This window comes from Pocillopora verrucosa, chromosome 12 (genome assembly GCF_036669915.1).
Source record: "Pocillopora verrucosa isolate sample1 chromosome 12, ASM3666991v2, whole genome shotgun sequence".
Taxonomy (NCBI): Eukaryota; Metazoa; Cnidaria; class Anthozoa; order Scleractinia; family Pocilloporidae; genus Pocillopora; species Pocillopora verrucosa.
The window spans coordinates 19,880,511-19,896,162 of record NC_089323.1 but is presented as its reverse complement, the minus strand read 5'-3'; the positions used below and the strand labels follow the sequence as shown (position 1 = coordinate 19,896,162).

Here is a 15,652-nt window from a genome sequence, read left to right as displayed (position 1 = left end):
GACAAGGAGAATTTGTCGAGTAATCAAGAGCTTCATGAGCTTCAAGAGCTTCAAGAGCTTGTGACCTTAATGTGTGAATTGGGGGTGATATTGTCAGGAGAAATATGATGCTTGTTACTCCGGCTTAAGATTCAAAGGGCCTACTCGTAGGCTAAGCCCAAATCTAATTATTTCACAGAGGTAGGTGAATGCTGTAAAGTAATTACTATCAAAAAAAGAAAAAAGATGCCATAAGGTTAATTTCCGATAATAACGAAAGTTTTATTTCCAATTGTGCTTCTTGAACTCTGCGATGCTACAAAGGAGCGCATTCAACAAGTGCAATGGATACATCTTCCTTACGTGCGTTGGTTCCCTTTACGCACTCGTTGCAGTAGACTTGATTTTCCTTTATATAAGAAATACAAAAAGAGAAGGGTCACACAAGAACAAAGGAAAGAAAAAGAAAGCGAATGATTCGGTACATTGTTTAAACGTTCCCATCGGTTAGCCGGTTGACAACAGAAATAAGAAAAAAACCTGAAAGAGACCGGCAACCTATCGTTTATCATAGCAATGACTCCATAGACGATTGGAACACTATATCTACTGGTCTTCCGGGTAATAATCCACGCAGAATGTTGGAATATCACGACGATAGTTCGTAAAAGACGAGCTGTTGATTGACTCACCAACAGGAGGAAAGAAACAATTGGCAAAAATTAGCGATGTTATCACGTGGTATATCACCTGATACAAGTAAATAAAGTACCCAATTAGTACTGCTGAAAAGAAAAGCATGCAAAGATTTCAGAGTACCGGTAACAATAGCTATATTAGGAATTGTTCGCAAAATTAAAGCTTTATTTTGATATGTTAAAAATAGCATACAAAACCGGCGAATTACAATTTACATTAGGGTTTTGTACAGCTGAGACTACAAAATAAATGAATCTTCTGAAGATATAAAAAGGTTTGTAACAAACTTATAATAAGTTCACGTATATATAATACAATCTAGCATTTCATTTCATTTGTGTTAAGTCTAAACTGAACACCTATATTTACAGTTAGAAATCAAAAGACGGCGTATTAGTTTTTTTAACCTCCTCAGAGCGTGAAATTGCGCTCAATACAGGCGCCAATGCGACTAAATTTTTCACTTTGGCGACCAAATCCTGAAAATTAGTAGCCAAATTGGCGACAAGAATGCTTCATCATAACCTTACTTAGAGATAAAGTGAATTAAATTGGACATCCTAGTGTCCAATTTGTAGCACGTTAAATATCTTTTTCCTAACTTAATTTTGGAGGGTCTATCTAGAACGCTAACAGCGTTATAAAAGGTTTTATTTGTCTTTAAAAATGGCAACCAACTTTTTTTTAATTGGCTACCACTTTGAAAAATTTAGGAGCCAAGTGGCTACCAGAAAAAAAAAATTAATTTCACACCCTGCGAGTCCTGTTTCGTTCAATGTATCCAAGTTTCTAGATATGTGATCTAAGCGAGGGCCATAGTAATCAAAGATGTTAACTTTGATGAGAAATTGACTTGTACATCTGCTGAAGGTTTTATCCCAGTCTCAAGAATACAACATCGATGTAAAGCATCTTGCAGCTAGTTATCATCCTCTTCATCATCAAGGTAATCATTCCACTGCTCTATTTGATATTAAGCACAAAGGGTTGTTGGAACATAACTTATATAACAAAACTTTAAGATAAAACAAGATACTTATCTTATGTGTTAATGGTTAGAGTGCAGGACTTTGGCTCAAGAGGTCTGGGTTTGATACCTGGCTGGATCAATGTGTTGTGGTCTTGGACAAAATACTTTTCTACTCAACCCAGGAGTAAAATTGGGTACTGGAAAATTATCAGGGAAGCTTCATGAAATGCCAGGGGGTAACCTTTGCAACAAATGGCATCCCATACAGGAGGGAGTGATAATACTCCTAATTGCTTCATGCTATGGTAACCGGAATAAGCTCTGGCTGAGTGGGTCACCTGGCTTGTGTACAGACATTACATTAACATGAAACAGGATACTTATTTATTGTGTTAATGGTTAGAGTACTGAACTTTGGGTCAAGAGATCAGGGTTTGATACCTGGCTAGGTCAATGTGTTGTGTTCTTAAGCAAAATACCTTACCCTCACAGTCCCTCTTTCCACCCAGGAGTATAAATGGGTACTGACAAATTAACAGGGAGGCTTCATGAAATGCTGAGGGTAACCTTTGTAACAAATGGCATCCCATACAGGAAAGAATGATAATACTCCTAGTTGCTTTGTGCTATGGTAAGCGGAATAAGCTCCAGCTGGGTGAGTCACCGAATTATGTAAAGGTGTCTGAGAAGGAAATACTGCACTATCCAATCTAAAAGGCTAAAAATTACTTCTTTTACCTGGATTTGTTACTGGCACTAAATCATCATCTATTGATAATTCATCCTAAAAGGTTATGAGGAAAATAAAAATCCATGAAAAGCTCCGAAGAGAGGAACAATTTTTAATAAAAAATTGGGTGAAATTGATGCTCTTTTTACCCAAGAGTAGAGAGCACTCAATTCACCAACTGTGATGTGCCTGGTCAATTGAAAAGCTAACACTGAGTGTCACAGACCCTCAAAGAGACCATACACTCCTTAAATTGTCATTGATTAAGTCCAAAACATTAGAATACAAGCAGTCTGTCTTTTTCCACACAGTCTGTAGAATAAGTAGAACATGTGTACCAGTATACACCTGTTTTCAAAAACATTGAAATTCAAAAAAAATATATCGAAGATAAAACACCTTTTGTTTTCTCATCAAAGAGTTTCTCTTTCTGATAAGAAAACAAAAGGTACACAGCACACAGCAAGGAACTCTGGATGTGAGGTGCAAGAAAAGTAGCTACTTTTCATGAACCATACTCCCAGAGGTCTGCAAGATGTGCTAACAGCAAATTTTTTCCCTGATTTTTTCTTCTTATGCAACTGACTTTGCCAAAAAGGAGGGACTGTTCATAGTCTACAACAGTAGCTGGTCCATGAGTTAACTTACTGTATCAACTGCTATGAAAAACAGTGTACAGTATGTTATGCATGTTATTTTACCAAGGAAAAGGTAACCTACCAGGCCAACACCATATTTAGAGAGAGCACATCCATTGTTGGGAGGGAAGTAAAATGATGTTCCACTGGCTCCTACAGCTGGACTGGAGGACCAACTGGATGCTCGTAGCTTTATTACTTGAGAAAGTAAACTCTTTGATCTGCAGACAAGAAATAGGGTTCTTTTTTTCTTTTTCTTTTTTATTTGATTTGTTTAACCTTTTTACTCCCAAGATCTCATTTGTAATTCTCCTTACTGTCTGCCATACAGTTCTCATGATGCTACTTCATAATCTCCTATTGATATTTTTCTTTATTCTCAGCACTTGTCTGCTTGCTATTGTATTGATAACATAAGGAGAAATTCTGTCTTGGTCACTCTTGAGAGTTAAAGGGTTCATATAATTGTTCCCCTATACCTCTTCATAGGATGGCTTATCAAAACCTACAGAGTAACTATCCTGAAAAAATGGCTTGTTAATGTAATATTATTACTTCATCTACCTTTCTGACAGTGTGGATTCTTTTAGAAGCTGTTCAACATCAGAGAAAACTTTATCAACTTTCTGCTCTTTTTCACTGTCAGTTTCCATAATTCTGGGGTCATCTAGAAGATATCCTGTCATCTATATGGTTGGATACACCAACAGCAAATGTAAACAAAAAACATATCACCTTGTATTATTGGTGAAGGCAAACCTGAAGTGACACAAGCCTAAAAATGTTCATCTGGATGCTCCTGACAGAACCAGCTTGTTCAAATGATGAGTGATGCAGTCTATAGCTTGCAACCTTGCAGATACGTATACTCAAAACAAGTATACTAGTTTAAGTATACTAGTATACTAGTACAAGTATACTAGTATACTACTACAAGTATACTAGTTTTGAGTATAAGTATACTCAAAACAAGCTTTCACCTGCAGGATGGCTTTATTCACCCTTCAATCAACAGTGGTACTGGGTTGAACCTACATTGTATGATGCTTGATTTATACATGAAGCTGGCCACTGACTTGTATGGGAAAGTGCAAATGTGGAGTTTAAAAAAAGGATAGTTTATTGAAGGGGTGACAATAATGCCTGTCCACCTATAAATTAAAGTAAAGTTCATGTATCTGTCAAATAGCTTTGATTTTATACAATGATTTCAATACCTTCAATATATTGCCAATGCATATAAGGCATTCTTCTGTATGGTTTTGCAAAAGGGTGGACAACATTTCGAATAATCCTCTGTAAAGTACCTTCAAGAGTTCTCTCTCACCTAAGGGCTGAGAAAGTGAAAAAACAAAAACAAAGACCCAAGCTATCAGTGAACATCACAATCTAAGGATATTTATGTCACAAGTTGAGTTACACAACCATTTTGATGGGTTCTTACTAATGATCTATTAGAGGACAGATGCAGAGGTGGCATCACCATTAACAATGCTTTGCTTCCTTATTGTGTATATATATAAAATTTATATATATATATATATATAGCTCTATAGAATCTTTATTTCACATATAGATCAGATCATCACACTAGTGAATTAATTAGCTACTTATCTAATTTGTATATAAGGAGGTATGTTCTTCATTGAATAAAGTTCTGTCTGACGAGCACTTAGGTGCGAAACTCAGAGTTACAGAGAATCAATGCATCCTCTTTAATCCTTCAACTTATGTAAACTTATCTCTGCTACCACAGCAGTGAGCACTTTATGGCAAGGTAGACTCTACCCCCACATTTATAAACATATGCATATATAAAACAATCAGATTCCATGTTGCTGTGAGTCTGTTCAGAAATAGATCACAGAGACATCAAAATGTGGTAAGAACATTACAGATACACTGGGCTACACCTTGTTTGCCACTTTCTGAGTCTTACCACATTTTGGCATCATCTGTGATCCATAACTAAAAAGACCCATAGCAAGAGGGAATCTGTTGGTTAAATACACAGCACATGTATATAACAGATACATGTAACAACAGCTTAAATATTTTTTTCCATTAAAAATTGTCACATACTCTAAGCAAGTAAATTGTGCCCTAACCCTGTATGTGCAGAAGAGCTCAGCCTCAAACATTGCAAATCCAAGCAATTTTGTCAAAGTTTGGGGATTTTTCAGAGCTTCCTCTCGCTTTTTATGTTCATCCCTACATCTAGAAATTAACAAAGTAGAAAAGGTGTTAATATTAAATACCATTCTTCAGCCATCCATGTCTTAGAAATTCTGATCACCAGCACATGCAAGATTACTCATAAACCCTTCCAACTAAGGAATTCGAAAGAATGACAAAACTTGTGCATCATAAATGGAATTTTGAATTTCATGTACCTATTCATCAAAACACTCCTGAACTTTTCACCATTTTTCAGGATAATGGTATCCTCCTTTGATAACATGTTACAAAGTTTTGCTGCAATGTAGTGGAAGTTAGGCTCTGTTATTGACTGAAGAAAAAGGGATACATCCATTGTATAAACCATAACAAAGGTAATACTTAGTTAAGTACTGCTCAAGTTATGACTGCATAATCATGTTTCTAACTCGTCAGCAAAATTTAACCTTCAGGAATTTTGATACTAGAAAGCCAAGTATGTACAGGTATTATAACTTGTCATTAATAAGTATTTATCCTATTTGTTTCCATAAGGGTTACCCTTTTAAATGTGACAATGGCAAATTAAACAAAGCATATGTATGTTCTCCAAACTGTTCTCTTAACACATCCTCAGGAGCCAAAAATGAGCTTCTTTAGTTGGTAATCAGTTCCTTTATTCTTGTGACCTTAATGTATGTTACAGGGGTGATAAAGAAAGGGGAAATTAGATGCCAGTCACTCTTGGGGGTTGAAGTGTAAAATATTGGCAAAATAAATCAGTACTCACATATTCAAAGATGAGCTCTACAACCTCCTCAAAAGAGTTCAGGGAACCCAAATGTTTCTTTACCTGACGAAACACAGTAACAAAATAATAATTTAACTCGCCAGGTCTCTGTGTCAGTCTGAAAAGGACATCTTTAACACAGTTTATCAGTTCACTTTCAGGTGTGTTATATCTCTTTTGCAATGTTGGCGGTCTTCCAAGTCGTAGTGGAACTGAAGCAGGCACAAAATTAAAGGCTTTGACTACAGATGCCAGATTAGAGGAAGCCTTAGGAACAAATTCTCTTGCAAATGGTGATAGGATGGAAACTTTGCTTGTGGCTTCTGTTAGTGACATTTCATTGTGATTCATAACAGTTTGCTCTTTCTGATCACTCTCCTTGATGTTTTCGTTGGTCTTGGCAGTTTTTTTAGCTTCTTTAGTTGCATTAGAATGAGCATCACTCTCTTGTGGTGATTTTGTTTCTTCCTCTTTCTCATCCAGTGGTTTTTCCACTTCTCCTGATTTACATGCAGGTATCTCCTCAGATTCCTCACTACTTAGTAACTTAGTAGTGGTAAGGTCCTCATCTTTTCCACTGTCTATTAGCACAGGAATGGGAGAAACATCTTCCACAGGTTTCTCATTAGTTTCTTGGCTTATAGTGATGAGACAAGTATTGTCCTCTGCATCCTTTTCATTACTAAGCACTTGCACAACACCAAGAGATGCACCTTTGACATTACAATACACACATAGAAATCACTCAGTTCACTCAATCATAAATGACCAGTATCATATTTGAGGTAATTATGAAGAACAGCTCCCCTTCACTGACAGGCAGACAACAGCTGGCCGACTGTCCGTAATCTGTTGGCTGACAGCTTACCAACAGTCAGCCAACAGCTATATTTAGGTTTTGTTGAAAAGAGAATTGCATGCAGGACATCTGATGGCCAACAGTCGACTGACTGTCTGTTAACTGTCAGTAATCTTTCTGTAAGGTGTTGGTAACCTTTAAGTAAAATGTAGGTAACCCTAGGACAATTATTTCTTGAAAAGTTTGATTTGCAACTCCTGATAATTGCATCAAAAAGATAAAATGAAACTCCTAATAGTCTCAACACTAATGGCCCTTTTCTGTTAGTTCAGCAGAATTTCTCTTCCAACACTCACACTGATTCCTGGCCTGTTTGCCATTTTGAATTTTCAACTTTGTCCCAATCCCCCTCTGAATTTTGCACAGTTCTCAAGTAAATTAGTTCATGTTGTAATGACATCATTTTTATTGGTGGCTCCTTAAGGAGCCGTTTGTGTAAAAGGAGAGACAGCTTTACTCATAAAAGCAATCATTGAATTTGAGTAGCAATAGCTGTTCCTCTCAACGCATGTTAGCCATCACTGGCAGGTGCTGCCGAAGTCTTCTCTTGCAGACTGCTTTGAGTTCCTTAACAGACCCCCCATCCATGTCTCTCAATGCCAGGTTGAGTTCGCATTCATCAATGATTCTTAATTTGGCAATAGCGATGAAATCTCAGAGGGTGCTGTGGGGAGCAACCACCCGGGCGAAATGCATTCACCAAGCTACAGTTGTTGTCCTTATGGATCTGTAGCACCCTCTGGTATCTTGAATGGATTGTGACTAGACTGTGGGTGCTAACACAAGTGGCATCTTTCTGTTGAGGTTCGTCAGCTGTGCATTGGTGCAGTGTCTGAACCTCAGCCTTGAGCTTAGCAATGGATTTTTTGGCATCCACCAACTTGGTTTGTAGAGTCTTAATGGCCTCTGACTTTGTTCAGACTAGATTGACCGCCTCCTCCGCGTCTTTTTCTTGGTTCTCCAACTCACCAGCAAGTTCTTGATTCTACCGAACTGCAGAACTGACATGGTTTTATGTGAAAGACCAGAATTAGAGGATGGATTTCACTAGGAATGTCAAACACATTACTGTAGAAATGGTGATCAATTAGAGCTGGTTCCTTTTTCGAAAATTCTAAGCTTTTACTAGAGCAGTGGCTTTTCATCATCTTCTGTGGTTCATTTAAAAGTCCAACAGGAAAGTGTCTCTTCTAATGGGCTTATCACTCCATATGCTCCTCATATCACTCCAGAAACTCAGAGATATCTGCTCTTTGAAAATCAAGCATGGCAATATCAAGCTAGGCAGCCAAAGAAAGACTGTAGAAATTGATTAGTCCATGTTTGGCCAGAAGTGTAAGACCAAGGGTGCATTTCTAGAGGCACCTGGGTTTTTGGCACAGTTGAAAGAGGGAGTAGCAGGAGTCTTGTCTTTCAAGTACCAAACCGTACTAGGGAAATTCTAGTAACCAGACTAATACAGCAGACCAACACTACTTTAGGAACATGCTAATAATAATAATAATAATAATAATAATGACTTTATTGGATAACACAATTACTGGTAGAACCAGTAGTTCTCATTGTGGTCCACTAAAACTTCAAATTCAAATAGCAAAAGTACGAAGTAAAAATACAGTTGAAAATTAAAAATGAAAAATTAAAATCAATTAAAAATTTCTGCTTATAGTAAAATTATCAACTCTGGAGTTCTGATCTATATATTTCTTGTATAGTTGATTTTTAAATTTACAAAGGAAAGTGAGACCCCTCCATAATCTAGTGCCACTTGCAAGAAATGAACGTTTGCCGATCATAGTGCTAAAGAAAGGTATGGATAAGTCCATATTAGTTGATGCCTGAGTTGTGTAACAATGTCTATTTTTAACATAACAAATATAATGATTAAAGTAATCAGGACATTCCCCATGGATAATGTTATGCATAATACACAACTTCCTTTGCTCTATTATGTCACTAATGGGAATCCAACCTAATCTCTTAAAAAGGCCAACTGATCTCCAGTGTCTGCATTTAAAATTACTCTGGCACAACATAGTGGAATTTTACCCTTCTCAACTGAGACTGCTAAAAAAAGAGAAGGCTCCTTCTGGAGCCACCAAATGCAATGAAAGCTATGACTATGTCGTTCATTTTCTTTAGATTAAGAGTAATTGAATTAAATGTAACAATTGCAGAAAGAAGTCCTTGAAGAAAATTCAAAATAATACAGTTTTAAGCAACATATACAATGTGATGTCATGCAGTATGCACAAATTCAAATCATAATGATTGCATAAATTAAGAAAACAAGAATCCCGCAGACATAATTTATTACATATTAACTTGGAAATACAAAAGCTGTCGAATTAGCAGCAAAAGGATATTAGCATGCAACCTGAAAAAAGACTCTTGAATTTAATGACATAAATCGGAACAATCAATGATAAATTTTTACTTGAAAAAACAAACAAACAAGAAGAATACATGAAAGAGGTCAAGAAAATGCTATCATGTATCATTTTATATTAAAACAAGATATATCATATATACATATATGACATACTAATATAACAGTAATCAGGATCAAATTGCATTATAGGAGATTCTAAACATCTCTCTTTGATGAGAAAATTAGCACAGTTTCAATGACTGCACAACAAATGTTCTTGTGCCTTTTTAGTTTCTGTGGCATTTTGAGGCATATCAAGCATTTAGAGTAAGTTTTTCATAAAGTTTTGAATACAAAAATGCACAAAACGCACACTTTGGTCAGTTTTGTAAAATGCAAATATGGTGTCTAAAAAAGCTTCACTTATTAAGCTTGTCGAGAGACAAAATGATTTGCCAAATCCCTGAAAGTTCTGTACTTGATTTTTATTGTTTCACCACCTGTTGCTAACCTGTTGGTGGTGTGTCCATTTAGTTTTGGCCAACTGCTGGCCAATTGTTGGCCGACAGTAGGCCGAGTGTTGGTGGCGGGGAGCTGTTCTTCACAATTACAGTCATCTGATCAATGCCACACAGCTGGTACTAAAAAGTAACTGTATTTTCAAACACTTAGTTGTCATTGCAGTTTAACATAAAATAAAGATTAAGTATAAAATGGAGTGGAAGGGTAACTATGGTACTGCATTGGGCAGGTGGGGGTGTCACAGGATGATTTGGTTTTATTAACTGAGTTGATAATGTAAATTGGCCACTGTAAAAGAGATCACCATAACCAATTCTTATTAATGATTCACTTGTTAATCCAAATTATATTAAAATTATTGAGTATAGAAAGATCACCTTAGGGACTCTGGTTTTGTTTAAGAATATTTTGAGTTTAAACCGAAGTCTTTCCGATTTTATCACGTGGACATTACTACACATTCCTGGATAGTAAGTAGTTGTTTTAAGTTCCATGCACGAACCATACTGGTACAAATGACTGATTACAGCGGTTATTTGCATACAGAAAATGGATAGCCTTTTAAGCTGTAAATAAACACATAAAATATTAAAATGGGTTTCCGAGGCTTCGAGCTTTCGACTTCAGCTACATGAACACTGTATGCGTACATTGACATTTTCCCGCGTTTTGAGCTGATGTGATTGAACAGATTCACACACAAAAATTTCTAAGAGATTTCGGTTCCCTTTTTGGAAAAAACCAACAAATAAGAAAACCAAGGGAGATATGATTTCTATTAAGCTATAATGACCACAAAATGTCACCTTTCTCAGTTTCAGTTGAAGGGGAAGGGGTTTTCTTCTCGCGCTCCTGTGTGTTCAAGTCTTCCCGCTTCTCGCCAGGTCTTCTAAGTGGATTCGTGTAGTCTTTTGATGTGACTTTTTTCTTTGCAGACATTATTTATAGGTTGAGAAACTGAAAAATCCGAATTTTCTTTTAATTACGAACCATTTCATCATAGAAAGTCCCTACTTCCGTGACCTCAACATCTCCATTACAGCTCTGCAGCCTGGCCTGTTTCTTTGATATCCTGCAGTACCTCATGAGGACCTTGATGGCGATTGGAGAGGGAGGAGAAATTAATTACTAGAAGCAACATGCCACGAGTAAAAAAAATGCCCAAAAATTGACCCTTATCAATTCTCTATCTTCATGTAAACATTGACAAAAGTGAAAAAAACTTATAAGAATAAGAAAAGCGCGCAAGACATAAAGCGGCTCGAGCTTTTTCCTTAAAAGTTCCTCAGATAATACCTTGTGGACGGTGCTTCAATTAGAATCAAAGTGCTCTGTAAGCAAACTCGTGAATTGACAGATGACTTACATGATTTTTTGGATTATGTTTAGTGAATTTTGTGGTTGATTGTCATATTTAGAGTACGAGCAGTAGTTCAGTGTTCACTAATGTAGCAAAGAAACAAAGTAACATTGGGATAAGAAGGCATTACAATTGAAATGATCATGCTATTACATTTTACAAGGGTGAATGATGTCATGTGTTTTAAACATAGATCATTTTTGTTTCTGGTTCAAAAGAAAAGGTGTGAAGTAAATGTGGGTGAAAGTGAAATTTACTGTCTATCAATGTAAATATTGGAAAATCAAGGCAATACTGCCTTAATGAAAACATTAATGATTCCCTCTTTATCAAATGAGACAAACGGGAACGAGTTTTGAGTGATATCACTAAGCCCAGACTGCCATCGTCATTTTGGATTTCCGTCCAAATTTTCAAATTGTCTTGAAACTTAAAAGAAAATTGTTCTTTCAGAATTCACTGAAAATCCGTAGCCAAAATTATTTGTTTAGGTGTTATTTGATTTTCGTGTTAACCTGTAATTTCGTCAGTCGCCAGCACCTTTTTTTGCTTCACACAGAAAAAACACACAATACGAAATGTAATGATCGATTTTGTCCCCAATCTCACGCCATAACAGAAAAAGCTTTTGAACACCGGTAAACTCCGAGCGCTTCAGAGTAAGTGATATTTTTAACGAATCTTCGGATTTTTTTCAAGTTCAAGGATTGTAAATTACAATTTTATGAAAAACGAAGGTTGTTCTCGTATTTCAGTGTGAATCCTCGCACGCCTGCCAGTCGCTGGCGCCGCTTGTTGAAACTAAAACGAAAAAAAATAAACTATTTTTAAGATTATCATTGGCTTCTTTTTCACCCCACCACTATTCTTAGCAACGAAGGTCGCCATTTCGTTTGTTTATTACTCGCAAAAACCTATCAAATGCACTCAAAAGCCTAAAATCGAAAAAAAGTTTACAGGAATCGAGCGAGCGAGCGAGTGCCACTCTCCACATCATATATACAACTCGCTCTTGCGCATGTGCGCAATTCACGAGTTAAAAGGATTGCTTTCAGAAGTTCGTGGTTACCCTCTATCCCTGCGGATTCATGGTACATATTTTTGCATGGGGGTTACCTTGGAAACTAAGTAGACGTTTACGAAATTTTTAAGGATCTTCTCTTTTTTTCATGTTGTGCCCATTTTAGTTACCTCTTTCCGTTCTTCTCTTACAGCATTTTGATTATTATTCTTCCTGTTGCCTCGAAGATAGTTGTGAGACATATGTCCAGAAATGCATGCAGTAGCAGAAAATTTGTTAAAATCTTCAAGTCCACCAAGCTGATTTCGCTTTGACGAATGCGACTAAAATTCGCCAATATCGCCAAAGCCATAAATATTCACTAGGTTTGACGAAATTTCGTTAAATCTGCCATTTTCGTATACGTAACTGCGTGCATTTCTAGACATAAGTGATATGTGAGGAACCTATATTTTTCAATGTTGATCTTGGAGGCTTAGCCCACATAGGCTGAAGTTCAGTGAGGTGAAGCTCATTAAAATCTATATCCATTGAAATAACTGATAGCAGAGGTGACTTGTGCGGTAAAATTTAATACTGAACAACCATCGACAATTTATATGTAAGCTAAGCTTTAGTTGGAACCTGAAATGAACCTTATTTAATTAACACACATTTTTTTTATCAGGGCTGGATTGTCACATTATTTGCTGTTAACTTTACACCCAGTATTCCAACAAGGAACCATTAACTGTTTGCACCACTACTTGTCCCTCCAGATCAACGTGCGTCAAACGAATAACTTCTTCTCGTATGCCAGTGACGTAACAGTCATCATCCAATCCAGTTTTTTCATTCTTTATGGAAGCCACTACGCAGCTATTGGTTTGAGTGTCTGCAGACCATGATGATGGGAGCTTTAAACTGAAATCAGTTTCTGACGAAAGAGAGATCAGATATTGGTTTGCGGCGTGCCTTAAAATAATAAAGCCTACTGAATGAAAAAAATAGGGGGGTATAACATGGTTTTCCGGAGAAACAGAGGGAGGATCAGCTGTCGCCAACAAAGGGCAGAGGGAGGAACATAGAAAATATACTGAAAATCAACTGCCAATTAGGAGGATTATAAGAATCATAGAGAACCTTATGTGGGAACAGCTAAATTCTCACGTGACACAGACCAAAATCCTCCGACCAACCCCTCCCCCCCGCGATAAATAATAACAGTTCCCTTACGGGTTTAAAGGGGGTGAGTCTCTATAAAAACTGTGGTGCCGCGTCGGTGGGAGAGTATAAAAGGGTAATTTAGTGTTATCAACTGAGTTGAAAACGTAAATTGGCCACCTTAAATGGTTTAAAGGCTAACGTTTCAAGCGTTAGCCCTTCGTCGCTAATCGCTCTGACAGCTCAGTTCATGACACTAAATTATCTTCTTACGAATTTTTTACGTCACCTGATAGCTCCCGATTGGATACGGTAGTGTTATTATGAATGAGGTTCCTTTTCAATGCAGGCCTCTCGTAAGGCTCTGAAATGTGACCCATTGCTGGACGACGGCGACCGTGAACATGGTAACAGCCTGCTTTGCTGCTCGCACCTAGATAGTAGGGAATCTCAAATCCATCGTTGTTATTGATGTCAGGCAAGTCTTGAATTCTTGTGGACTTCCATGGGTACATTCGAACTTTCTGAACGTGAAGAGGAGGACAATGATAACGATGTTCAGATAAAGAAACTAACCCCCTTAACTAATTTGTCTTTAGGAGTAATTCTTTGCTTTTAAATAGAATCGTGTTGTACAGAAATCTCTCCTTCTCTATTTATTAATCAAAGATATTACATAAAAGATCGCAGAATTATTAATTAATATTTTATTTACCTGTTAGGAGATTGACTTACATAAATTAGCAAGAAAAGTATATCAGGTACTGACGTTTAAAAAAGTATTCAATCGTCTAAGCAAAAAAAGTTAAAGAGTGAGGTTGGTATTTACCTTATCAGCAGGCTTGAAAGTTCTCAAACCACAGCCAGCGTCAAAATCTGAGACGATCCGACTTCTTCTCTTTCGTTCGTCTTCTAAGTCTAATCTTCGTTCTCTGACGCCGTGCCAGTGGTAGACGCAAACAACACATGAAAGAAAAACTGCCAGGAGACAAACTGGTAACAGTACACCAAAAGGAGTCATTGTGAGACTCAATGAAGCCATGGACGGGTTGATTTCTTCTAACTTGGTTTGTGATTTTGCTTTTAGTGTGTTTGACGACCAGCTTGAATCTGTTGAGGGAATGTCATGGAAGCTGTGATCGATTTTGGAGCCCTCGTGTTCGAATTCTGTCTGTGGCACAGAAACTGTCGAGAATACCCCAGGAAAAGAGAATGATGTTTGGTTTTGAGACATAAAAGATGACATGAATGCCGAAGTTAACTCATGTCCTAAAATCAGTACTTGCACTTCACGATTTGATCGAAACAACAGAATGCCTCATACTTCACTACAGTAGTTTCCAATGCCATTTGCACGATTTTACTCTTACATGAAAAACCGAAAAAAAATGACAGAGGGTAATCATCTCTATTCTAAACGGTGTGAACATAACAAGAATATTTGATTTATATAGGAAAATTATTTTTACAAAGGTGACAGAATCACAATTTGTCACCTAAGGGCGTAACTCAGCAGTCAAACAAGTCGGCCAGCACACCCTCGAATGTTTCTTCACCTGCAGGATTTCTAGTACGAGGCCTCGAGCGACGCCAGTTGGCCAGAAGTCTGCCTGGGCCGGGGTTAGCACCGATAGTTTTTAGCATCAGGCCCCCGCAAAGCCTCTTCCCGACCCGTCTCAAATCTTCCCATAGACGGAGAAACGCGCGTCTGGTAGCGCTATCGATAAGGGCCTGCTCACCCAAATCTAATCATTCATCAGAGGTGGATGAATGTTGTAAAGTTATTACAAATAAAAAAAAAAACCAAAATATGTAAGATGGTTAACATTCGATAATAACGAAAGTTTCATTTCCAATTGTGCCTCTTGAACCCTACGATGCTACCAAGACGTGTTCAACAGGTGCGGTGGATACAGTACATACTCTTATCTTCCTTACCTACGTTGCTTCCCTTTACGCACCCGTTTCACGGGACTTGATTTTCCATTAGATAAGAAATACATCAAAAGAAGAGTTACACAAGAACAAAGAAAACAAAAAGAAAGCGAATGATTTGGTTCATGGTTTAAACGTTCCCATCGGTTAGCCAGGAGATAACAAAAATAAGAAAAAAACCCTAGAAGAGACCAAAACCTGTCACTTATCATAGCAGTGACTCCAAAGACAACTTGACACTATGTCTACTGGACTTCCAGGTAATAACTCAAGCAGGATGTTGGAATATCACGACAAAAGTTCGTAAATTATGAGCCTTTGACTAGCTGACCAACAAGAGGAAAGAAACAATTTGACAAAAATGAGCAATTTTATCACGTGTTGTGTAATCTGATACACGTGAATAAAGTACCAAATTAGAACTGCTATGAAAGGAAAAACATGCAAAGATTTCAGAGTAGCAATAGCCTTGTTAATA

At 37.3% G+C, this 15,652-nt stretch overlaps 1 protein-coding gene across 1 annotated transcript; it reads right to left on the bottom strand.

Annotated features, from left to right (window-relative positions):
* Positions 1-807: 807 nt before the first annotated feature.
* Positions 808-10,756, bottom strand: LOC131791568 (CBP80/20-dependent translation initiation factor-like). Its single transcript, XM_066158958.1, has 9 exons — positions 10,522-10,756; positions 5,964-6,676; positions 5,410-5,525; positions 5,125-5,233; positions 4,234-4,350; positions 3,581-3,702; positions 3,099-3,237; positions 2,387-2,432; positions 808-1,641 (listed from the first exon to the last, which is right to left on the bottom strand). Exons 1-9 carry the CDS (start codon positions 10,652-10,654, stop codon positions 1,598-1,600), a joined length of 1,539 nt encoding a protein of 512 aa, XP_066015055.1. The 5' UTR covers positions 10,655-10,756; the 3' UTR covers positions 808-1,597.
* Positions 10,757-15,652: the final 4,896 nt, after the last annotated feature.

Excerpts from the sequence above, each read along its gene's own strand:
- LOC131791568 (XM_066158958.1), bottom strand. The coding sequence starts at position 10,654 with ATGTCTGCAAAGAAAAAAGTCACATCAAAAGACTACACGAATCCACTT. Across the intron at positions 6,677-10,521 it reads TTCAACTGAAACTGAGAAAG|GTGCATCTCTTGGTGTTGTG; the intron begins GTGACATTTTGT and ends GTAATGTCAAAG. Across the intron at positions 1,642-2,386 it reads AGTGCCAGTAACAAATCCAG|AGCAGTGGAATGATTACCTT; the intron begins GTAAAAGAAGTA and ends AATATCAAATAG.